We start from the raw sequence: 22,406 nt of genomic DNA on the forward strand, positions 1-22,406 counted from the left end.
GTGTTGCATTAGAAAGTCTTTTTTGAAGTAAAATTTAAGTTTGCAACTGATTTCTGATTTTTTAAGTCTCAGTCTGGCTTCTTCCAGACATAAAGGAAAATATGGCCATGTGAAGTATCCTCTTGGGATTGAGTAGTTTCAGATGCATCTTGCTATCTGTACCTTTATCCTCACACAGCTCTATTCCTTCTTCTGATGGTAGGCTGGGTACAGCTGTATGTTTTGCCTCATCTGTACAAATGGAGAAAGCGAAAAAGAAATTGTGGTTATTTATTAGATAATAGGATGGGTGGACTGGTACACCTAATGCATCCAGGGGCCTCTATCGCTAGAAGACAAGTCTGAGGAATCGGTACATCTCGGTTCTATTTCCTTCTTTGCCATGGGCTTCCATTGGCCTGTTCCTGTTCCCATCAATGACCATGATAAACTTAAGTGGTGCTGGATTAAGCCCTAAATCTCCACTCTGCTTCCCTCCCTGTAAGACATGGATAAGAATAATACCTATCTACCTCATGGGCGGGTTGTGCTGCAAGATACTCACTGTGCAAGCATTACAGGGGTGTGATCTTGCAAGCACTCTGGACCCAGTCCAGGGAGCATTTAATCCTTCAATACTGAGAAGAGCATTTAAACCTGTACTTTAAGCATGTGTTTGATTTCCATTGACTGCAATGGGATTTAAAACATATGCTTAAGTGCTTTCCTGAATTGAGGCCTACAAGCTTTGGTAGCACTTTGAGGGATCAAGATGTAAATTTTGCAAAATATTAATATTATTTTAATAGGAATCTGGTTAGAGGATTCACATGCAAACACGTGGACAATGTCCTCTGGACAACCAAATGTACTGACCACTAGAGCAGAGTGAAATTTTGTCATTCATAATGGTAGTTCAAATTTGTTTATAATGACAATGAACAGTAATTGAGTGAGGGAACAAGAGTAAGAATGACTCAATATCCTGGTGGTCAGGGCACTCATCTATGATTTGGGGGACTCAAGTTCATGTCCCTGCTCCACTGACTAATTATTCATGAAAAGTGGAACAGCTTCATCAGGAGAGATTGGCAAAGACCAAAACTGAAAGCACTATGTCACTTTGTAGCCTGTAGCTCAGCAGTTAGGGCACTCACACGAGAGGCAGGAGACCCAGGTTCAATTCAATAGCCCAGTAGCTAGGACAGTCTTCTGCAACACAGGAGACCCAAGTTCAATGTGAGTCTTGAACCTGAGTTTCCTAACTGTTGTGCTAAAAGCTAGAAACTGATGTAGTGCTTTTAAAGACTATTAACTCAGATGTTTAGTGATGATACTTTAGATTCTTTTGGAATTTTAAAAGTAATACATTTGTGATGTGTTTGTTGTTATCCCCTGAAAGATCTCCCTTTTGGTTTACAAAAGACAGCCGCCTGAGGAGCAGAAATTTGCACACTTGAAAAGCAGTTAAAAGGTTGCTCCTTATAAACTTCCTAATAATAAGCATGTTCTTCATAATGATTAGATTTTTTTTGTGTGCAACTGACTATATTTTCTACATTTCACCAACCATTTCAGCAATTGTGCATGAAACTCAGGTAATGTCACATGTATATTGCCAAGTAAGCAATGGACAGAAATAGAAGTTGTCTTAAAAGTTCCATGCATTATTCTGCCCCACCAAATAATGCTGAATCCAACAATAACCCTATGATCTGAGTTTAGTCATGATACACTGAGTACCAATATTATAAATGATAGTAAAAGAATGAACATCATGTTTCTGATAAACTGAATATAACAGTTTGTAACAGTGACACGTCATAATGGCTCTTCTGAAAGAAACCACACGCTTTTAGACACCCAAGCAAACTAACTAATAGTTTTAAAAGGTAAGCATTTTCACAGTTGCTTCCCATGGGAAAGATGAAATGCAGCTCATTGCAACTTAGTTGTTTCATGAGTTAATAGACACAGGAAATCTGCATTTAATCAGAAGATATAGCTAAAATATTTGAATGTCTAGTGGACCACTCAGGGTATTTTTAGAAGGTAATTTATCTAGGTTGAGCAGAAGCCTCTGGAGTTTGGACTGCTTTGAACTACAAGCAAAGCATTATTTTGTAAAGTTAAAAGATGAATACTGAACTAATGATTCATCAGGCAAAGGTTATGCAGAATTTTCAAAGCATCTACATGCTGGTACTGCAACTCGCTACTACACAAAAGATGCAAATCCAGTGATCTCATGACTCTTGCCCTTTGGCTGCTTAAGTCTATGAGCACTGCAGAGGTGAAGCTGTTAAATGTAGGAAAGGAAGTATGGTTGGTGACTGGCTTTGTTCTAAATCTCTTGTATGATACTGTAGTCTGCAAGGAAGCTGCTTACCCTGGTGGGATAAAAGGAGAGTCCAGAGCTTAGGGGGCTGGATCCAAGGCCCATTGAAGTCAATGGGAGTCTTTCCGCTGCCTTCAATGGGCTCTGGATCAGGCCCTTGAAGAACATGAGTTAGTGCATGTGTGTTTTTGTTGTGGTGAGATTAAAGAAAATTAGAACAGGGAGGAGAGGTAAGTGGATGAAACCTGCTAAATTGCGAGCATCCAAGAATGACCTCAGTTTAACAGAGAATGGAATAAAACTAGAGTAGAATTCAGAGGAGAACAGAGAAAGTCTTTCATACACAGTGTTTCCTCTACAGGGTGGGGGAAAGAAGTTTATCGCAACACACATTTCTCTCTTCTCAAGGAGCCACAATGCAGTCAACAAACCAAATGACTCAGTAACGTAGGCAGGCTACCTTGAGGCCTCACTCTGCTGCATTTACTGACTGGACCTCTCCAACTCCTAGGTAATAAAAGCTTTCAGAGCTGATTGAAAAGTCCTAAGTAGAGAAGTTTCATGCTACCTGAATTCAGGATGTGTAGGCAACACACTGTTCCAGTATACTATTTAGCTGGTACCAATCAGACATAGCACACATTAAAAAAAAAAATAAAATAAGAAAAGCACTTTACTATGTAGCAGTGTGTTGGAAATCCAAAGGAATAAGGGTATTTATAGTAGTTTTGATTATCACTTCAGTTGTTTTGAAAACTGCTCAATTCTGGTTGTCATTTCTGTTTGCTGGATACATTTGAAACAGAGTACTCTTTTATTGTAAAATATCCAATTCATAACTTGTAACATACATTTATAAACACACCATTTGCAAATCTAGCACTTTATGAACTCTGACATTTACTTGCAGGTTTTGATTTTCACATGTAGGCTCTTTCTGTTTGGATGTAAATCTTAATAATCCAATTTTCTGGGATCAGCAGAGAAATTACTGGAAAAAATAGTTATTGCAATCTAAAAGTACTGTTAAAACCTTGAAAGACCAGTTTTAGATCTCTCCCTCATCTCCCTAAACTTATTTTTTTCATTATTCTTTCTTATAGAGTGCTACACTGATGTAAACATGCATGGAAAATTATTTTTTCTACTTAGCGGATTAGCGAGATATATTCCAATTTAAAGAGGGAATGTGGAGCTAGTAAGTTAACAGGAAAGTCTGCATTCCTGCACTCAACAGCTTCATACATAATGAATGGAGCTGTGGTCTCCAATGGGAGAATTGCACAAACCCTGGGTTAATCTGGTGAAAATGTACAAACATTTTCAGTTAGTAGCATTGACTAAGGTTATTGTTCACCAAGGTGGATAAAGCCTGGAAGGATGCGTTAAAGAGCTGGGCACAAACCTGCTTCTTGGCTCTGGCCCTCAGTTTCTTCATTACTTTGCTTCTCTTCTCTGCTATTATCATCTACCAAGAAAACCACACAAAAATTATTTATGAAGTATCTTTTTACTGGTAACAAGCAGCACTGAAATTAATTGTAACCAATGTAGCATAAACTGTTAATTTATGACAGAGCCCTGTGATAAAGCAGGGAGAGACGTATAGATAAGGGGAAACTGAAAAATTACTAACATAAATAGTTGCATTCACGGTTTTCAAACTGTCTGGCAGATTAAAAGCTTTATAGCAAAAGGCAGAATTATTTCATAACCCTGGAAACATTTACATATTTCACAAAGTTGTTTTTGCTTATAGAACATCTACAGCGGATATGTTTATTGGTTGATTGTGTTTTACTTGTTCTGTTGAAAGATTATTTTTTCCAGTCACATTTATATAAGAACTCTGAAGTACCCAAATCTTACACTTGAGCAACCTATTTTAATCAGTGCTATGGCAGGGTGACTGTAGCTTTCATCAGTACTACGCAGGGCGACCATAGCAGGGAGAGACATGTCAGAATTTTACTTTCAAATGTAAAAGCCTTGAAGAGACAGAATGTAGAGATATTGAAGATACAGAGGCTACATTAAAAATATAACAGGAAAAAACAAAAGGAAGAATGAAAGGATTTATTGCTCATTTAGACATTTTTGCCTTCACATTCATTCTCCAGTGACCTTCTCCCCATCCCAGCTCCTTACTGAAGACAAGTGCCAAACAATGAATTACCACAGGGAAAGGCCAGGGACAGAGCACCAAGCTCTCTCAGCCTTATGAGTGAACTGATTAGGAAAGAACCAGGCAGTCTGTATTTTCAAACAGAGAGAAGCCTATTTTAGACTTGTAATAATCATTAAGATTGCAAGTATCAGGGAGTAGCCCTGTTAGTCTGTATCCACAAAAACAATAAGGAGTCCAGTGGCACCTTAAAGAGTAACAGATTTATTTGGGCATAAGCTTTTGTGGGTAAAAAACCTCTCTTCTTCAGATGCATGGAGTGAAAGTTACAGATGCAGGCATTATATAATGACACATGAAGAGAAGGGAGTACCTCACAAGGGAGTACCTCACAAGTGGAGAACCAGTGTTGACAGGGACAATTCAAACAGGGTGCAGTGTAACATACTGCATCAGATGTCGCCAGAGTGGTTATTCTGACAGCGTCAACAATTAGTTATCACATTTAATGAGGAATTCTAGAAACCGGTTTGTGAGTGTGTAAATAAATAGCAAAGTAATTAATTTCCAGATTGTGGCAAAGGCCTCATAATGATAAACATGAATCCTGCTGTCTATCCTGCTGTGATCATTTCTCCTACTTGATTTTCACTTTTATAACTTATATACCCTATTGCTTTAGCACTTCCCATCTTGGGCACCTTACTTTCTCTTAACACATGGGACCGTCTGCTGTAGAGAACAATGGTAGCAGAAATGCATCTTGATTGATGGAATTAAAAACAAAAAACCCTACAGAGAATGTATTTTTCATAAGTAAATACCATGCAACTTATAATAGCACACTTGATTTAGCTACCATCCATTCAGACATCTTGTTTTCCTAGTCCTTTGGCAGGTATTACGTCTTAGAATCCAGTAGGTGGAACTAGTGTAGAAGTATTTTCTGTCTAAGCCATAACTCACAGAGCTACATTCTTAGCCAGTCAGATTAACATGTGTTTTATACAGTTTCTGAGACATTTGGAGCCACAGTCTCAACTGGTGTAAATCGATGTAGCTGCACTGACCTCTGTGGAACTACACTGATTTATATCAGCTGAGAAGCTAACCCATTAGTTGTTTTGTAACTTTTCATACTGATGTTAACTGGTCTAAATGGACAGCTAGTTCACTAGTGGCCTTCATCCTGTAAAAGTTCTTAGTCCACTGGGGGGCTTCATCCTGTAAAATCACATTCCATGGATGACAGAAGTATTTTATAACACCAGCATTTTATTCATCATCCAGCTACACAAAATTGAAAGTTAACCACACTAGAACTGAAACTTTTTTAAAAAATACGGATTTTGGACTTTGCAAGGCTTGCAGCAAACAGCTAATATGTTTGGGGAGAATTCTTTGCTTAGTGTAAGAGTTTTCAGGGCGATAAAGTTGTTTAGTTCAGGCACTAAGGCATGAGACCATATATCCAAGGTTTGCGATAAAACAATATTGACATGGTCACTAGTAAACTCTGAGCAAGAGCACTGTGTAGCTCAAAGCTTGTCTCTTTCACCAACAGAAGTTAGTCCAATGAAAAATATTACCTCACCTGGCTATTCTCCCTGGGACCAACACAGTTACAATAACACTGCAGTCAGTAAAATCTTCACAATTATTATTTGCAGGTAATTACCGGTAATGTCTATGTGAGAATATTGGAGTACTACTAACTAAGCAAAAAACAAAACCGTCAGTGATTTCAATTGTGACTGTTCATTTCCTAAATGTGTACCGCATTATGCTTAATTTTACACAGTACTTTACATTCAGAAAAAACAGGTCAGGCTGTACTGGTAACCACTGTGATATTTATTACTGAAAACTATTTCAGTAACTAAATTACTGATGAACGGACAACACTTCATTTGTTTCTACAGTCAGTAAAAGCAAATCAATTACCAATATGGCTATTATTCATTTTGCTAAAATCAGATTTTTTTTCATCTTATTTGTTTCCATGTTATTTGGTTTCTTATGAATTCAAATTCTGAGTAAATTCATATTTAAAAAGAAAGTTTTAAAATAACCTCAGCCTAACTCATCAGTATGTTACTCCAGTTTTAAACTGGTGTAACTCTAGTTGACTTATACTGGATTAAAGTAGATGTGAATAAGGTCCTAAACATTAAATTCTTACTGAATTCAAGGAAAATCAGAAAGTTAAGTGAGACTCCGATTTTGTATTCTTTTTTCATGCCAGAAAAATGCAAGAGATTTTAAATAAAGGCTTTATTTCTTGCATTCCCTTCTTCCAGCAAATTCTCTGGCTCATGTATCTATCTATAGAATGCAAATTCATCTTACACACAAGGAGCAGTATTCTTAAAGGATGTGTTGTGCCTTCAGTGGAGTGGGGCATGTATTTGCTTTAATAAACATGGGAGGGTAGAAAAATTAAAATCCTTTCCCTTGACAGTTGAATGAAAAGTTAGTAATCAAGGGCTTGTCTACACAAACATTTAGCTCCCAGCAAGCTGGGGTGTGACACTAGCCTGCGCTAGCCTGCTGGGCACTAACTGTTCATGCAGCCTCTGCTGACATGTCCAACAGTTCCTTATCACACTTTGATCTACACCAGTGTTTCTCAAACTGGGGTCACTGCTTGTGTAGGGAAAGCCCCTGGTGGGCCGGGCCGGTTTGTTTACCTGCCCCGTCCACAGGTCCGGCCGATCGCGGCTCCCATTGGCTGTGGTTCGCCGCTGCAGACCAATGGGAGCTGCTGGAAGCGAGGGCCAGCATGTTCCTCAGCCTGCGCCGCTTCCAGCAGCTCCCATTGGCCCGAAGCAGTAAACTGCGGCCAGTGGGAGCCGCAATCAGCCAGACCTGCGGACGGGGCAGGTAAACAAACTGGCTCGGCCTGCCAAGGATTTTCCCCACACAAGCAGCGACCCCAGTTTGAGAAACACTGATCTACACTGCTTTGAAACAGATCAATTTGCACTAAGGGATGGTTAATGGGCATCAGCAGGATCCACATGGACATTTAATGCATGGCAGGCTAGCGTGGGGTAGGCTCACACTCCAGCTTGCCACAAACTAAATGTTTGTGTAGACAATCTCCAAGAGTGAATAAGGGTTTCTAAGCTAAATGACATACAGACTTGGAGGGCACACCCGCTGACTAGAGCTAATTCCGAAAATGGCCAGCAGGAGGTGCAAATGTGGTGAGTGACCCCGAGACACGGAGAAAGGCTCCAGAAACAGGACACTACACTGCTATTTTTAGAGGTGGGAGTCACTTCTCAGGCATGCAAAGAGCCATGGAGGGTTCATACACTGTGGGGTTCAAGCATGAAGAGCACTCTACTCACCTAAGCCGTGTCTCACAGTCTACACTGCTGTTTATACCTGTGCTGCTATAAATGTAGACTTAGCCTTAGTGTGCGCCACATTGGTGTGCTACAGAATTCTCACTCCTCCAGTGCATATTGCCACACCATGTAAAAAAGCTACGTTTGAAAATAAGACTCAGGTGCTTTGAAATTGTTCACTGCAGGCCCAGAGTCGGCCAAATTAAACCCTGATGTAACCCCATTTACTTCACTGCAGTTATGTCAGGGATGACATTGGCACATTATATTTACTATACCTTGCCATAAAATACAAAACCAAAACACATGGCTAGTGTGAATCATTCTGTCACAGGGGGGGAGGGAGGAAGTAGAGTAGAAAACAATAGAAAGGAAAGAAGGACAAATACAATATGAAAATACTAAAAAGCACAAACTTTTGACAAACATTTTTAATGAGTTTCTCACATTAGGCATCTTTTATTGATGAGGTAATTCCTGCTCTCCATCAAAACTGGGAACTGAGTAAATGTAATGGTTTTTAATAGTGTTATGTAAGAGGCAAAAACATATTTTAAAAGGGTAGCAACGATCTCTTCCCCATATCTCTTTCTCCAGTACGCAAAAGCAAGGCCTAATATATTTCCCATGAGCCATCCCTATGACACTAGTAATGATAAAAATATATTTTTCTTTGGATGCCCCTGAGATAGCTGCCATCTTTCTTGTTCCATTACAGCAGCAGTTGGCAACTGTATTTCCTTTAGGTGACAACTGTCCTCAGAATATCTACTTTTCCATTATGCTAGCAATTGAGTAGCAATCTGTCACTCAGTCCAAAGATGACAAAAAGAGTAGAATGTGACATTTTGTGTTATTTTAGGCCAGTAAATGTAAATAGTTTTGAGCCACATCAAAAGACAAATGGGAACATGTTTCTTTTCCCACAGAATGGCAGGCAGTCAAAAAAAACAGGAGTTACAGTAGCGTAATATAGACAAAACAAGCACATCAGTCTCTAAGTATAGACTTTTGTCAATCTATTTTTGCTTTCCCTTGCCAAACTGGCTACTGATTGATAGACGCTTACTCTTGTCTCATTTGTTTCTTTGATGACAGTAAGGAAATTCCAAAGAGATTATACACTTTCATTTAATATCTAGTAGTAAGCAGATTAGCCAATGGTTAGTAAGCAAGAAACGTAAGAAACAATAACAAACTAAAACGAGAAAATATGAAAATCTGCAAGGGTTTGTCCTCTTTGTGCTAGAGAGAAGTATTTAGTATGCAGGGTCATATGCCAGCTGTAATAGCATCCCCAAAACGAAGCAGCTGATACAATAATAATCAGAAAGTCATATGAGAGAGGGATGAAACAAGAACTCTAAGAAAAACCAGGAGATAATCTCACAACTGGAGCATGAGAGAGATTTTAGCATTTTCCATTTTCTCTGTAATTGCTCTCTGGAGAACCGATTGCTACACCATTGACTGTTCTAGTTCAAACAGGAATTAATTCAGGGAAGTCCTCCGCTCTGTGTTATGCTGGAGGTCAGACTAGATGATCACAATGGTCTATTCTGACTTCAAAAATCTATGAATCTAAGGGGTGGGGAGGGGGGTCAGAATCTAACCATAAAACATCGGCAAAGAGCTGGAACATTTTTTTCCAGGGAAATACAGAATATTAAAGAGCTCAAATTGTACCACATGTTTGAGTCAAAGAGATAAACTCTGGCATTAACTCCACTCTCCAAATAGGACAATAGCACATTTATACTGCACATATTTTGGCAGCAACAGCCTGAGAAATGCTTGTTCTACACAATCTGTTCCTTCTTAAGGCTGGTCTTCACTACAGGAAGATTGATGCTGCTGCAATCGGCCAATTTAGTGGGTCTAATGAAGACCCACTAAATCGACTACAGAGTGCTCTCCAGTTGACTCCGGTACTCCATCTCCCTGAGAAGATTAATGTAAGTCGGCTGGAGCGCACCTTCTATTGATGCAGCTCAGTGAAGACACCGGGGTAAGTTGACCTAAGCTACGACCTAAATAACATAGCCAAAGTAGCGTAACTTAGGTCAACTTACCCTGGTAGTGAAGAGAAGCCCTTGGAGTAGAAATAGAGTAGATGCCATTGCAATCCTTTGGGAAGTTGTTCCAGTGGTTAATGACCCTTACTGTTAAATGGTACATGAAGGGCCATTTACACAGGGTCATATCTTGCTTGTAATAGTCACATATGTTTCCAAGTGGACCACATCTATGAACTCGGAGTCACACCACATGATGCCCCTCTATGACTCCTCTTCATAGAAGCCCTGGATGTGCTCTCTCTCTGGATTTCCAGCCAGAAATGGCATGGCCATCTTCTAATCAGCGCTCTGGTAGTAACTGGCCCTCATTTGGTTGGAGATGTATATGCAAACAGGATTATTAGCCTTTTTAACAGAAAATAAAATAAATAATAATAATAATACTATAAAGGGATAATGAAGGGGAATAAACTCAAGGGTAAACTAAAAACTAGTCCCCAGTCCTGCAATCACTTATACCTATACTTAATTCCCTATTGATGTCAGTGGGACTATTTACGTGCAACAAGGTATGCATAAATGTTTGGATCAAAATCAGCACCTCAGATAGCATTTAATTTCACAGTATCCCAGTGGCAAAAAGATACCAAAATTACAACAAAAACCACACACACACACAAACCCCATTATTCCAAAGCTACAAACGCATTAAAATGAAATCATTAGGGTGTTGGCCTAAGGTTACTGAACATTTTCACTCTGCATTTTAATTTCTTTAATTAAATTATGACTTAGGTCAATTTTAATCACTACTGGTGTATAACCCTATGGGGTAAACTTTAACAGGGGTTAGGAAAGAATTAGCTCCAGTTATTGTTTAATGCAGTTATGAGACTTATTCCCTGCTCGCTGTTCTAACAATTTACCTCAGTGCAGAGCCAGAATTTAACATGCTGCTATCAGTTTGCCATGACTGCTAAGTGCTGGCTAGGAGCACCTTGTTACTTTTTCATTTTCCTGTAGCATTTTAGTCAGCAAATGTAAGGTGCTATGGGGAAGGAGAAAATAGTGTAGTGCAGGAGGGTTATCTCAAAGGTAAAAATAGCAATTATAATGTAATGTACTTTATATATTCAAGCACTAAGCAAATATTAAGGGACTGATTGAAGGCCACTGAAGTGATTGAGAGGTTCCCCACTGACCTCAATAGGTTTTGGATCAGGCCTTAAGTAATTAAGCCTCAGAATAGCCTTGCGAGATAACTAACAGTTAGGTCTGGTAGGCAGAAGGTTGGTACTCAGGAGATGTGATTTGTGAGGTCTATTCTTAGGGTGACCATATTTCCCTATGCTGAATACAGGACACCTGGTAAAATTACTTGTATTCTAGCAAATTCAATGGCAATCAATCAGAACTATGCAGTACAAATGTTCAAATTAACATCAAGTTGACTAAGCCCCTGTTAAAAAGAAATACTGCATAGTTGGATTCTTTTTATTTATCTTCTTATCTTTAAGGCTTTAGGGTTCACATGGGGAGAGGTGACACACACACCCACCCTTGGTACCTCACGTTTTCCTCAGCTGGATGATGGAAATAATAATACAAACCTTTGTCAAAGCACTTACAATCTAAAATAGTGCTGTGAACGTGTTGTTATTGTTCTCAATTTCACAAATAGAAGAACTAAGCCAAAAAAAAAAAAAGTTCAAGTGACTCGATCAAGAGCAAACAGCAAAGCAATGACAGAGCTGGAAAAAGAACTCCAGCAATCTTGATCCTGAACACTGCACCCATCTTTCTAGGTAATGCTGCCTCTGATTGATTGGTTGATGGGTAGGCAGATATAATTCAATTCAGAAACAGTCAGGATTGTTTCTTCAGGATCAGTGGTTTTGCGTTTACTGTACTGATTGATCTATTAATCGTGTGTATGTAATACAATGTATTTTTGCAATGAAGTAGTTAATATATTGTTAACAATGTCCTGCTAATAAGCAGAACACAACGTGTGTTGTTTTTTTCTCAGAACCACAGGCAAATAAAGCTTCCAGTGACATATTATGACTGCTCACATCCAGCGTATGCAATTATGTGGGTGCAGAGGTGTATCAGGAAGAAGAGAAGGTCAGAGAAAGCAAGTATGAGATTAGATATGTTGAAAAGAAAATAACCTGCTTAATTAAACACACACACACACACACACACACACACACACACACAGAACACCGGACCGTGTTCACTAAATGTACATATTACTAATTTGTTGTGTTAAAAGTTCATAAGCAATGGGGCCAGTGCTGTCACTCTGTACTGCCCTGAGTTTGAATAATCAGAGTAGTTTATTGTTATTCACATAATGGATAGAAATGTCAAATTACTTCTTTGACAGATGAGTGCCCTGGAGGTAACTTGGCATGTCACTGTATATAATTCTTCTCTGACAACATTACATGAATACTTTGCAACTTATATTATCTCAATAGTGGGAAAATCTACTGAAAAATTATTCATAGTGGAAACAGCACTCTCAGCTCTTTACCTGATAACAGGTGTATATAAAATTGTATAAAAAAAAAAGAGGGTTCTCAGAGAGACATAGGAGGAATGATCAGGCCTAACAACATAGATTAAAATGGGATACATTTTCAAAGCTGTATTACACTTCACATTGTAACACTGTGGGATGCAGCAATTTAATGAAATACTAGCAGCCACTGAAACACAATAAAGAATCTTTCAAGAAGTGTTCATTTTAGAAGTAGAAAAAAAAAGATGCTGTCAATATTTTTTGCCAGCCAAATGGAAACAGATCATCTGATTTCCTTAGTGCTGTAATCAGTCAAGACAGATGGCAGACTTCAAAATAAAAATGAAGTAACAAGCCCTCAATCAAAGTAGAAAGGGGTTAACAGCATCCCTTTAAACATTACTATTCTACGTTAAGGAGAAATGTTTCGAGGTCCCTTCCAGTCCTATGATTCTCTGATTTTCTGCTTTGTATCCCCAAAATAACTTTTTCTATGGTATCTTTTTTTAGTTTAAAATATTCTTTTTGAGGATACATGCAACACACATTTTTAATATATCATGACTGTAGTTCAGGTTTATAGCTGAACATCATTATCCTGTGGGGTATGACAGAGAGATACAATTACCGCTTTTCTACTCAAAGGGCAAAACAATTATTCTTTATACATTTTCAGGACACCCTGAAACTTAGTCAGAAGGGGAATGTGAGAGACTAGTTAACACTGGATCCAAATATTAAGGAGGAGGGAGATTGCCAACTGGGCGTAGAATTGGAAGACATTTAAGCATGTGTTTAACAGAGTTAATGATTACCCATGTCTGTGTACTGGAGAATGGTAAGTACCAATAGTTGCTAGATGGACTTTAAGGCCAAGATTCAGCAAAGCCCGTAAGCCTCCATTACTTCCAGGGACTTAAGCATGTTCTGTTGAATAGGGATGGGATTACTCACATCTTTAAAGTTAAGCACGTGCTTGAGTGCTTTGTTGAGTCAGGGACCAGGAGAGAAAAATAAATCAGACTTAATCTCTAACCAGATACAATTCTACCAGATACTAGGAATAAGGCAAATGTGAGTTGTTACTCCTTAACTGAGAGACCACTGACTCTAGATGTGGGTGTAATAAATGTTCTCCTGATGGAGATAGAAGTTTTGTCTCTGGAAAAATCTCTTTTTCTAGGAAAAAATTATCTGTTTACCAGATCTCCTGAGCCAAAAGAGCTCTCAAAATTAGATGCACTTCAACAATCAACTTCCTGTACATGCAGAGCAAAAGAGAACACACAGGTGACGCACACACTTGGCTCTGTCTGAAGGAGGCAAGAACTTCCATCCGTCAGTGAGCCTAGGTCCCTGCCCACTGTTGAACAGTATTTCAGACATATGATGTTAGACTTGAAAGCTAAGAGGTCTATAGTCAGATTACCTCATCAGGCAAAGAAACTCTCCTCAACCTAGTGTTTTTATAATATGATTTGTGTACATCTTGACCCTTGTGACTTGGATCATCCATCAAACAATTTTCCTTCTCAGCCAGGTAAAGAGAAAACAGAATTTATCCAAGATGCACAATTCCCACAGACAAGCTGCCTCCTTACATGGGGGTTAGGCTTCAGATTATCGTCTCTTGATGCTAACAGTCTGCCCATCTATCAAACAGTATCTAATCTTTACTTTTTGGTGAAGATTATGGAAAAGGCTGCAGCAGGACAACTCTCAGAGCTCCTCTATGCCTTCAAATTCTCTGTGCAATCAGAATTCTGACCTGGATAAGGCACCAAGATGGCTCTTCTTGCATGGGTTAATTATCTACTTCCAGTAATGGAGAAAGATCAGGTAGAAAGACCTTGATGATACTGATAGATCTATCAGTTGCCTTTGATATTATGAGATCATGTTCATATATCTAAGGTCCCTGGCAGGAGTGAATGAGGCTGCTCTTCAGTGGTTTGGTTCTGTTTTTGCCCCTAGAGATTCTCGATGGAACTGATGAGCAACAGCTCTTCCTCCTTGCCACACCAGAAGTATCTATTATTTCGTACTTATTACTCAAAGTGTCCATACGTCCATCAGCAGAGCTAGAGAGGAGACACACGGAAGTTCTTGGTTTTGCTGTGTGGAAAAGAGAGTGATGGAAGTAATATGTGCTGACTCATGATAGGTCTGTTTCATTTGCTGTTATTTTACCTATGTATTTATTTTTGCATAGTGTTTTTAATGGAGGCAAAGAGTACCTATAGCTTTGGATAGGCATCTCTAAGATTTAGTTAATTCCAAATACATAAATAAAGCAAAAAGACTCACGTGTCTTTCGGGGTATTTTGACTTTCATTATCTTGGCTGTTTACAATGTCACTTTAAAAATGTTACATTTATCAAGCCACCAAGATAGGAAATACCACTTTTTGTAGTGGCAAACTTGTTTTTCATGCTTCCATTTTTTTTAGACTGCCAATCTCTGAGTGCATTTGAGTGATGGTAAAAGTAAAAATGACAACTGGCTGATTTTACCCCTCAGTGCAATTACAAAAAAAATTATATATATATAATATAAACAGGACATTTGCAAATGCAGTAATTGAAATACATCAGGGAGTTCAAGAACAAATAGTGCCCCATCTATTCCTGCACTCCCAAATAATGTTCTACCTACACTACATTATAACACGTACACTACGCAATAAATGGCTGGTAGAAAAATCTGGTATGCAGTTCACACTTGCTTCTCTCTCAGTGGTTCGAATATATAACACAATACTTTCAGTAGCATAAAAAGAGAGCATTAATACTTTAGAGGTTCAGTACATCCGATGAAGTGGGTTTTAGCCCATGAAAGCTTATGCTCAAATAAATTTGTTAGTCTCTAAGGTGCCACAAGAACTCCTGTTCTTTTCGCGGATACAGACTAACACGGCTGCTACTCTGAAACCAGTATACAAAACTACTTCCATTAGCATGCCATGTGTATATTTTAGCTTACTAGAAAACAAACTCCCTACAAACAGCCATTGATTTGACATTCCTTCATTGCAGAGGGGGTAACAATGAAGGAATCAATTTCCCATGATCTTCTGGAAAGATTTTAGATGTACTGAAAAGGTACGACTACATTATCTCAAACCAGTAAAGCAGCTGGGCACGTTGTAGAAAAATATTATTGAGCTCAGTGCATTAGTATTACAGGTTGCCATCTGGGGACATGCACGGAGGGTAGAGTCAGGAGGCTGTTAAAAGAGTAAACCTTGGCCTCGCTACATATTCCCACCTTTATTTTAAATGGACACTGTTAGTACAGGACAAAATCCTGCAGAACTTGAAATTTACATAGTCTCTTCTTGTGGTTTCTATGGTTCATTATTATTATTGGTGATGCCAACTTGGGGAAAATATTTTCCCTCTAATGAATGTGCAGTATATAAACAGAGTTATGCATATGCGCAATCCTGGATCACGCCACATATTCACAGCTTTGTTCATCTGCAAGGCTTGCCATAAGGTTTCTTTTAATTAATTAGAAACAACATTCTAGGTAGTAATTAGATCATTAGTTTATGGCTAAACTTTGTTCTCAGACAAATGTGTGCAAATCCTAGTTACTTAAATTGAGATGGCTCACAGGGTGTTACATTACACTCTGGCCACTTTGCAAGTTTTTAGGAATTCAGTATCAGGGGCCTAAGCTATTTGACATCTCTTTTAAACTGAGGAAAAGGTAATTCTATAGAAACCTGATCCACAGCCTCTCTCTCTCGCTCTGCCCTTCCCCCTCTGTGGATGCTTTAATTACTTTTTTCCATCACAAGGACTCTTGAGTATAAATTTAGACTTTCAGCCCTTATGCATTACAACCTGATTTCTGCCTAAGGAAAAGAGAATTCCATCACCAAATAGATTAAATTTTGCAGCAGTGATTATGTGTTACAGGCCTCAATTCTGCATCAGCAAAATCCACGGAACAGCATCAAATTCAAGGAGTCCAGACATTCTACAGTTCCAGGGTAACGTAATCATTCTCCTGCCGTGCTATTTACTTCACTCTTCCAATGCATTTATTTGTGTTCCACAAAGTGAACTGTAGGTCATGAAGAAACATTGACAAGAATAGTAAAACTGGAAGGTCTCATCTGGTACAGCACAAAAGCAATTAGTGGAATATTATCATCTCTCTTTCCAGTGAAAGGGAAAAACGGGCTTACAACATCCAACTTTTTCTTTATTTTTATATCTCATACAATGCTAAGTTCTAGTCTTTTCCCAAGCAAAAATATACGGTGATATATATTATTGTTTATCCTCATTAGGGAAAATGACATCAGGCTTCAATTCTCTATGATCTTCCAAAGTGGTCAGCCTGTATCCAAATGGATGCATTTATTTTGCCAGTGTGAAAGTTCTCTCCTCTAGACATGAAATTGCTACTGTATTTTTAGGTGCATTATTATATGGTTAATGAGAAAGAAGGCCAGTTAGGAAAAGATTTCTTGGATCCTTCCACACCTCCAAGGTGATGAAATCCATTGCTTTAAGTACTTGCCACTAACAACCATGTCAGGATGTCAGTGACAGCATGTTACTGGCAGTTACTTAAAAGTGAAGGATGTTATCATCTTTCTGGGCTTTATGATTCATGCTCTACCCCCAAGCCAGGGTACTTTATGAGCATTCCTCGCAGCACTAAGATCATGTAGTAATTGGGTTAGGTGGAGAGTGAAACATGTCGTCTTGGGAATGTTGGGTCAAAGGGATCCTGTGATAAGAAACTACCATGGAAATAAAGGATTAAGGCTCCCCGTATTAATTATCTCATCATGAGGGCACTCAATAACAAGTAAAAATTCTTCTGAGGAGCACATCCCAAAACGACATGAAAATCTACAATATAAAAATCTATTACACTACAAATCTTTGAATCTTTACGGCATGAAGGTCTTCAATGGGAAACTCTGTGAATGAGACGTCAGTCCACCTAAAATTATTGCACTTTGATCCAATATCAGAATGGCATCACTTCAGTACCGTAGACTCTGGTACCCCTGCGCACATGGACTAACTTCCGCCTATAGGCTCCAATTCAGGAACACAATCCTGCTTAAGAAAGCACATATGCATGTGCTTAGAGTTAAACTTTTTGTTAAGTGCTTCCCTGAATAGGGATGGACTTAAGCACTTACATAAGGGGTTTTCTGAACTGGGGTTTTATCTGCATGACTAATGTGTAAATATATATACTAAATTCTCTTCCAGAAAGGAAAAGGAAATATTGTGGTAGACAGTGCACTTATCTGAACAGTTAACCCAACACAACTGTGATGGGGTATACAAGCCCCACACTGAGATGGAAGGGGTTAAAGGACAGTACGGGGTCCAGATAACCCCACCCTTCCAACTCCGGAGAGCATGCTCCAACTGGAGACAGGGTTGAAAAGGGAGCAACACAGCTCAGAAGGCTGGAGAGGAATACAGACCTACCCGGAAGGCTCTTGCCAAATAGGGCTAGAGACGCCTCCCTGAAGTACCAGGTCTGCACGCTGAGCCTGGCTCTTCCTCCAGACACCCCCATCTGGGATCAGAAGCAAAGAGAAGCCATGGTAGGAAGTGAGCCAGGGATGGTAACTCAGTGGGAACCCCACTCTCCAGGTCTAATGCTGCCCACCTGCCTAGGGACCAGGGTGTGGGTGGGCCTGGGATCCCCTACTCCTGCCCCACGATGGAGTGCATGCCAACCCCTAGGCTTCCCAGTCCATCGAAGACCATATTTCAAGGACAATGTATATTACTTTCGGCATCATCAGTTACACAATGTCAGAGCATATCACAGGTATAGACAACCATAATTTCCCATATTACAGGAACAGTAACAAGTAGAGCATTACGTGAAAACAGCATTTTTAATTTTGAATTTACATTGCCATAAAACACACCTGTATTAGAACTGCATTCCCATGACCTACAGACAAAATTATATTAGCAAGAAAAAAAACCACACATGCATAGCCAATATAGATAGTAGAGATATTTTAAAATGAAAGTACTGTATGCTGCATAATTTAAAAATGAAGATCAATGAATAAGAACTTTAATACCACCTACCCTCATTATCATCCTTCAGGTTCTCAGATTTCTTTGCTTTGCACTTCATGGGAGATGGTGACTGGGCTTTTTGTTCCAATCCCTCTGCAAGCACAAAATATATTATTTCCGAGTAATATTATTTTATTAAATATTAATATGCAGGCAATTGTAGCAATAAGTATATTTTATCTCAGCATTCCTTTCAATGCAGAATGCCTACATGTGCATTTGGAAGTTTCAGCACCGCCTAATATGCTGTATTGGGGTCATAATGGGAGTGCGTGGGTTCAAACTGAACTTAGATAGCTCAACCTTGAATAAAGCTCATATTTAAATGATTTCTGCCTTCGCACTCTCACTGTCTTCAGATCTATAACATTTAACGGGTAGCTGTTTTTAAGCAATGGAGGTTGGTGGCATTGTACTGTGTTATGGACTAGTGGAGGAATATGTTCAAGAAGAAGGATTTCTGTTAGCAGCCCAGTTTTGCATTCATTGACAAAATCCACTAACAAAGGAATATTGACCTAATAATTGGCAGCATGGATGTGAGGCAGAGGTAGAAGTTTGATACCAAGTTTGAAGTTAATTAAGAGAGGGTTCCTTCAAAGAAGAATGTTCAGAGTTGAAGAAGTCTTCCAATTTTTTTCTTCCCACTTTTCCATAATACAACAGCAAGAAGGGAAGAGATTAAATTTGGTTTGCTGGACTCACTTATAGTAGTTGAGAGCTTGTGTGCAGAAGACTTAAAATTAGTTGATTAAACTTCAAAAAATGATGAAGACTTGGTATATTAACAGCTTAGGGTATGTCTAACACTGGAATACAAGACACATGGCACAGCTGTGACTGGCCTGGGTCAGCTGTCCTGGGCTTGGGGAACTCGGCTCACAGGGCTTTAAAATTGCTGTGTAGAACGTTTAGGCTTCAGCTGAATCCCGAATGTCTATACAGCAATTTTACAACCCTGCAAGCCTGAGCCCTGCAAGCCCAAGTCAGCTGAGCTGGGCCATCCACATGTGTTTAATTGCTGTGTAGATGTATCCAGAATGTCTTGTCATGTCTGATGACCTTAATGTAGTGCACCAAATAACAGCTGGAGACCCAGGTCAGACTTTTAAGAGTCCTCAGCACCCATAAATGGTGCTGGATTGTCTTAAGAGTGCAGCTCCCATTTATATACCTAAATGAAAGGACAAGATTTTCAAAAAGGGTTCAGCACCCAGCAGCTCGTGTTGTTCTTCAGAGGTGCTGGGCCCTTTTGGAAATCTGGCCATTTCATTTAGGTGCCTAACGGGAGCTGTTGGGTGCTGATGTCTATTGAAAATCTGGTCCCTACATTGTTGCTTTAAAAACAAACAAACAAAAAAAACCAAGTAAGTTTCAAGTTCTTTTCCTTGAGGAAATAAACTGATTGTTAGTGAGGCTTTTTAATAGAAAAAAGGAGACTTTTTAGAAATTATTAGTATTTGAGGATTGGCCTGCTAAACCCAGGGTTGTGAGTTCAATCCTTGAGGGGGCCACATAGGGATCTGGGGCAAAAATCAGTACTTGGTCCTGCTAGTGAAGGCAGGGGGCTGGACTCGATGACCTTTCAAGGTCCCTTCCAGTTCTAGGAGATAGGTATATCTCCATTTATTTCTATTTCTTAATTTCACCTTACCATTAGTGTAGCTCTATGTGAATAAATGCATCAAGCCTCCCTATCTCACTGTACTAACTTATAGGATGGGGGACCCTATCCTTGAAGCAGTGACTCTGAAAAAGATTTGGCGGGGCATGGTGGATAATCAGCTGAACATGAGCTCCCAGTGAGATGCTGTGGCCAAAAGGGCTGATGAGATCCTGGGATGCATAAACAAGGGAATCTTGAGTAGGGGCTGACAGGTTATTTTACCTCTATAATTGGCACTGGTGCAACCATTGCTGGAATACTGTGTCCAGTTCTGGCGCCCACAATTTAAGGATGTTGATAAATTGGAAGTTCAATGTATTTAGCCACATGCAGCATGGGACTAAGAGAACAAACCTCCAAACTGCAAGAAGCCAGGTTGTGGGGAAAAGTTTGCACTTTTCTACCCATTAGTCAGGATTTGGTAATAGGATTTGCTACCCCTGAGCAGTCGCCAGGATTTGGCTGGGTGTTTACTGTCCCACTTGGCCCTCACCAAGCCCTTGGCCTCACCAAGAAGCTTGGGGAAGGGGAGAAATCTCTCCACGTGCTTAGCTGGGACATTGTTCTTTCTGCGGCATACCATATTGCCAAACGTGGCAATAAGACTCACCAAATTCTGAGTTAGACTGTAACTTACAGGCAGTAGAAGCCCATAATGCTTGGAAACATTCTAAAATGAAGAGCTGTATTAAACACAATTCTAGGGAATTAACATTAATAGTTAATTCAACAAAACCTCAAACTGGTGATTGTTTCTATATCTTCCCATTGTAAGGGACTCTTGTATTCATCAATTTACTGCAGTATGAAAACACCCCCAAGATTTGCTTGATCTCAGGAACTGGACATTTCCTTTCTAAAGGTTAACCACTTGACAGAAGACTGTGTTACCTGCCAGCAGCTGTTATCAACTAAATTGGAAATTTTAATACTAGATTTGCAAAGAAGATATGAAATTAAGATCCTTGGAATGCTAAAATCAACTTCTCTCTTCTCTGGCTGGTGGACATGCAAACTCAACCACAGGGAATAAATATTAGGGAGAAAAAACGACTCAGCTATTCAATCTACATAGAGTCAGCCAGAAGCAATGGTCATATTCAACACGTGGTTAGTACGAAGAATAGAAGTTGTCAGATTTTAAAGATCGATTGCTGCCCCCTCTGTCATTCCTTAACAAAAAAAAAAAGAGTATTTATAATGAACGGTATTGATGCGGGGCCTGTCTGGCTCTAATTCCCCCATACGATAGCTGCTGTTTTCCCTTTTTGGCTTGGCAATGCTTCACTCTAGGAGACCAAATCAATATGAATATTTCAATCTCCATTCTCCACTCTGAAGATGAAGTTATCATCTAATCAATCTATGAGGCTTCCTCTAGTCTCAAAAATCAAATGCCAATCAAGTTTTAGTGTTAAGTATCCATGTATAACATGTCTAGGTCTTCCTAGAGTCTCTGAACACATCAGAAAATATATCGAATGTCTTAATTGACTGCACTAAGATAGGGGTGGGGGATGAGGAAGCTTGCACTGGGAGAAGTTAGAACAGTTACTATTGCCAAAGAAACAGTATTTTTCCGTTACTGAAAGAATCTTAAAATGCTCACAGAAAAGATGTGGAGGAACCATCTCAGGAGAATGTGATTTCAAACACATTTTCTTTGCTTTTTAGCAGACAAGTGGATTTTCCCTCACTCCAAAGACAGAACAGGATTTTTGTAAGCTTCAAAAATGTGTATTTGTGTTATGGCCAAGAAATAAATCTTAATCCTTTCAGTTCTGCAGAGACATGCCACATATCATGAACAGAGTTGGCCAAGAATGGCAAAAAACAGTGCTTACATCCATTTATTTGAGCCTTGAATGTTCAATTTAACCACTTTTGTACCCTTTATTATTTGTGAGCATTCATGCAAAAAGGTATTTACGCACAATAATATTTGGGGAATGGCTATTCTCCCTGGGTCAAACCCACAAGGCCAATATGCCACTTCAGGGAGGCCTTTCCTAGCTCCCAAAACATTCACAAATCCTGCTCAGTGACAAATGCCTGACATTTTCCTCTCAGTCAGAGAAAAAGCTCCCATCTAAGATGAAGTGCCCTGACATATGCAGATGTATATATCAGAATGTACAATCTGATAGTTTACAGAAAGGTTTCAAAGCTAATGTGAGTGGGGAATATTGGGTCTCACATCTTGGGTAGGGAAGGTTTCTGATGCTGGGTGGGACTAGGCAGGTTGCACTCTTGGTGGAGAGATGGGATAACTGGTAGGAAACTTACTTTGGGTATGTAACAGAAGGTTTG

General features: G+C 39.3%; 1 protein-coding gene across 3 annotated transcripts in view; it reads right to left on the minus strand.

Annotated features, from left to right (window-relative positions):
* Nucleotides 1–22,406, minus strand: part of MACROD2 (mono-ADP ribosylhydrolase 2) — a 1,390,378-nt gene that overhangs the window by 78,024 nt on the left and 1,289,948 nt on the right. For all 3 annotated transcript variants that reach the window (XM_075064471.1, XM_075064469.1, XM_075064470.1), the window contains 3 exons: nucleotides 18,440–18,523; nucleotides 3,723–3,785; nucleotides 163–231 (listed from right to left, as the gene is read on the minus strand). In XM_075064471.1, the coding sequence (XP_074920572.1) occupies nucleotides 163–231; nucleotides 3,723–3,785; nucleotides 18,440–18,523 (216 nt within the window). The remainder of the gene's footprint in view (nucleotides 1–162; nucleotides 232–3,722; nucleotides 3,786–18,439; nucleotides 18,524–22,406) is intronic.

The sequence above is a fragment of the Chelonoidis abingdonii genome, chromosome 3 (assembly GCF_003597395.2).
Source record: "Chelonoidis abingdonii isolate Lonesome George chromosome 3, CheloAbing_2.0, whole genome shotgun sequence".
NCBI lineage: Eukaryota > Metazoa > Chordata > Testudines > Testudinidae > Chelonoidis > Chelonoidis abingdonii.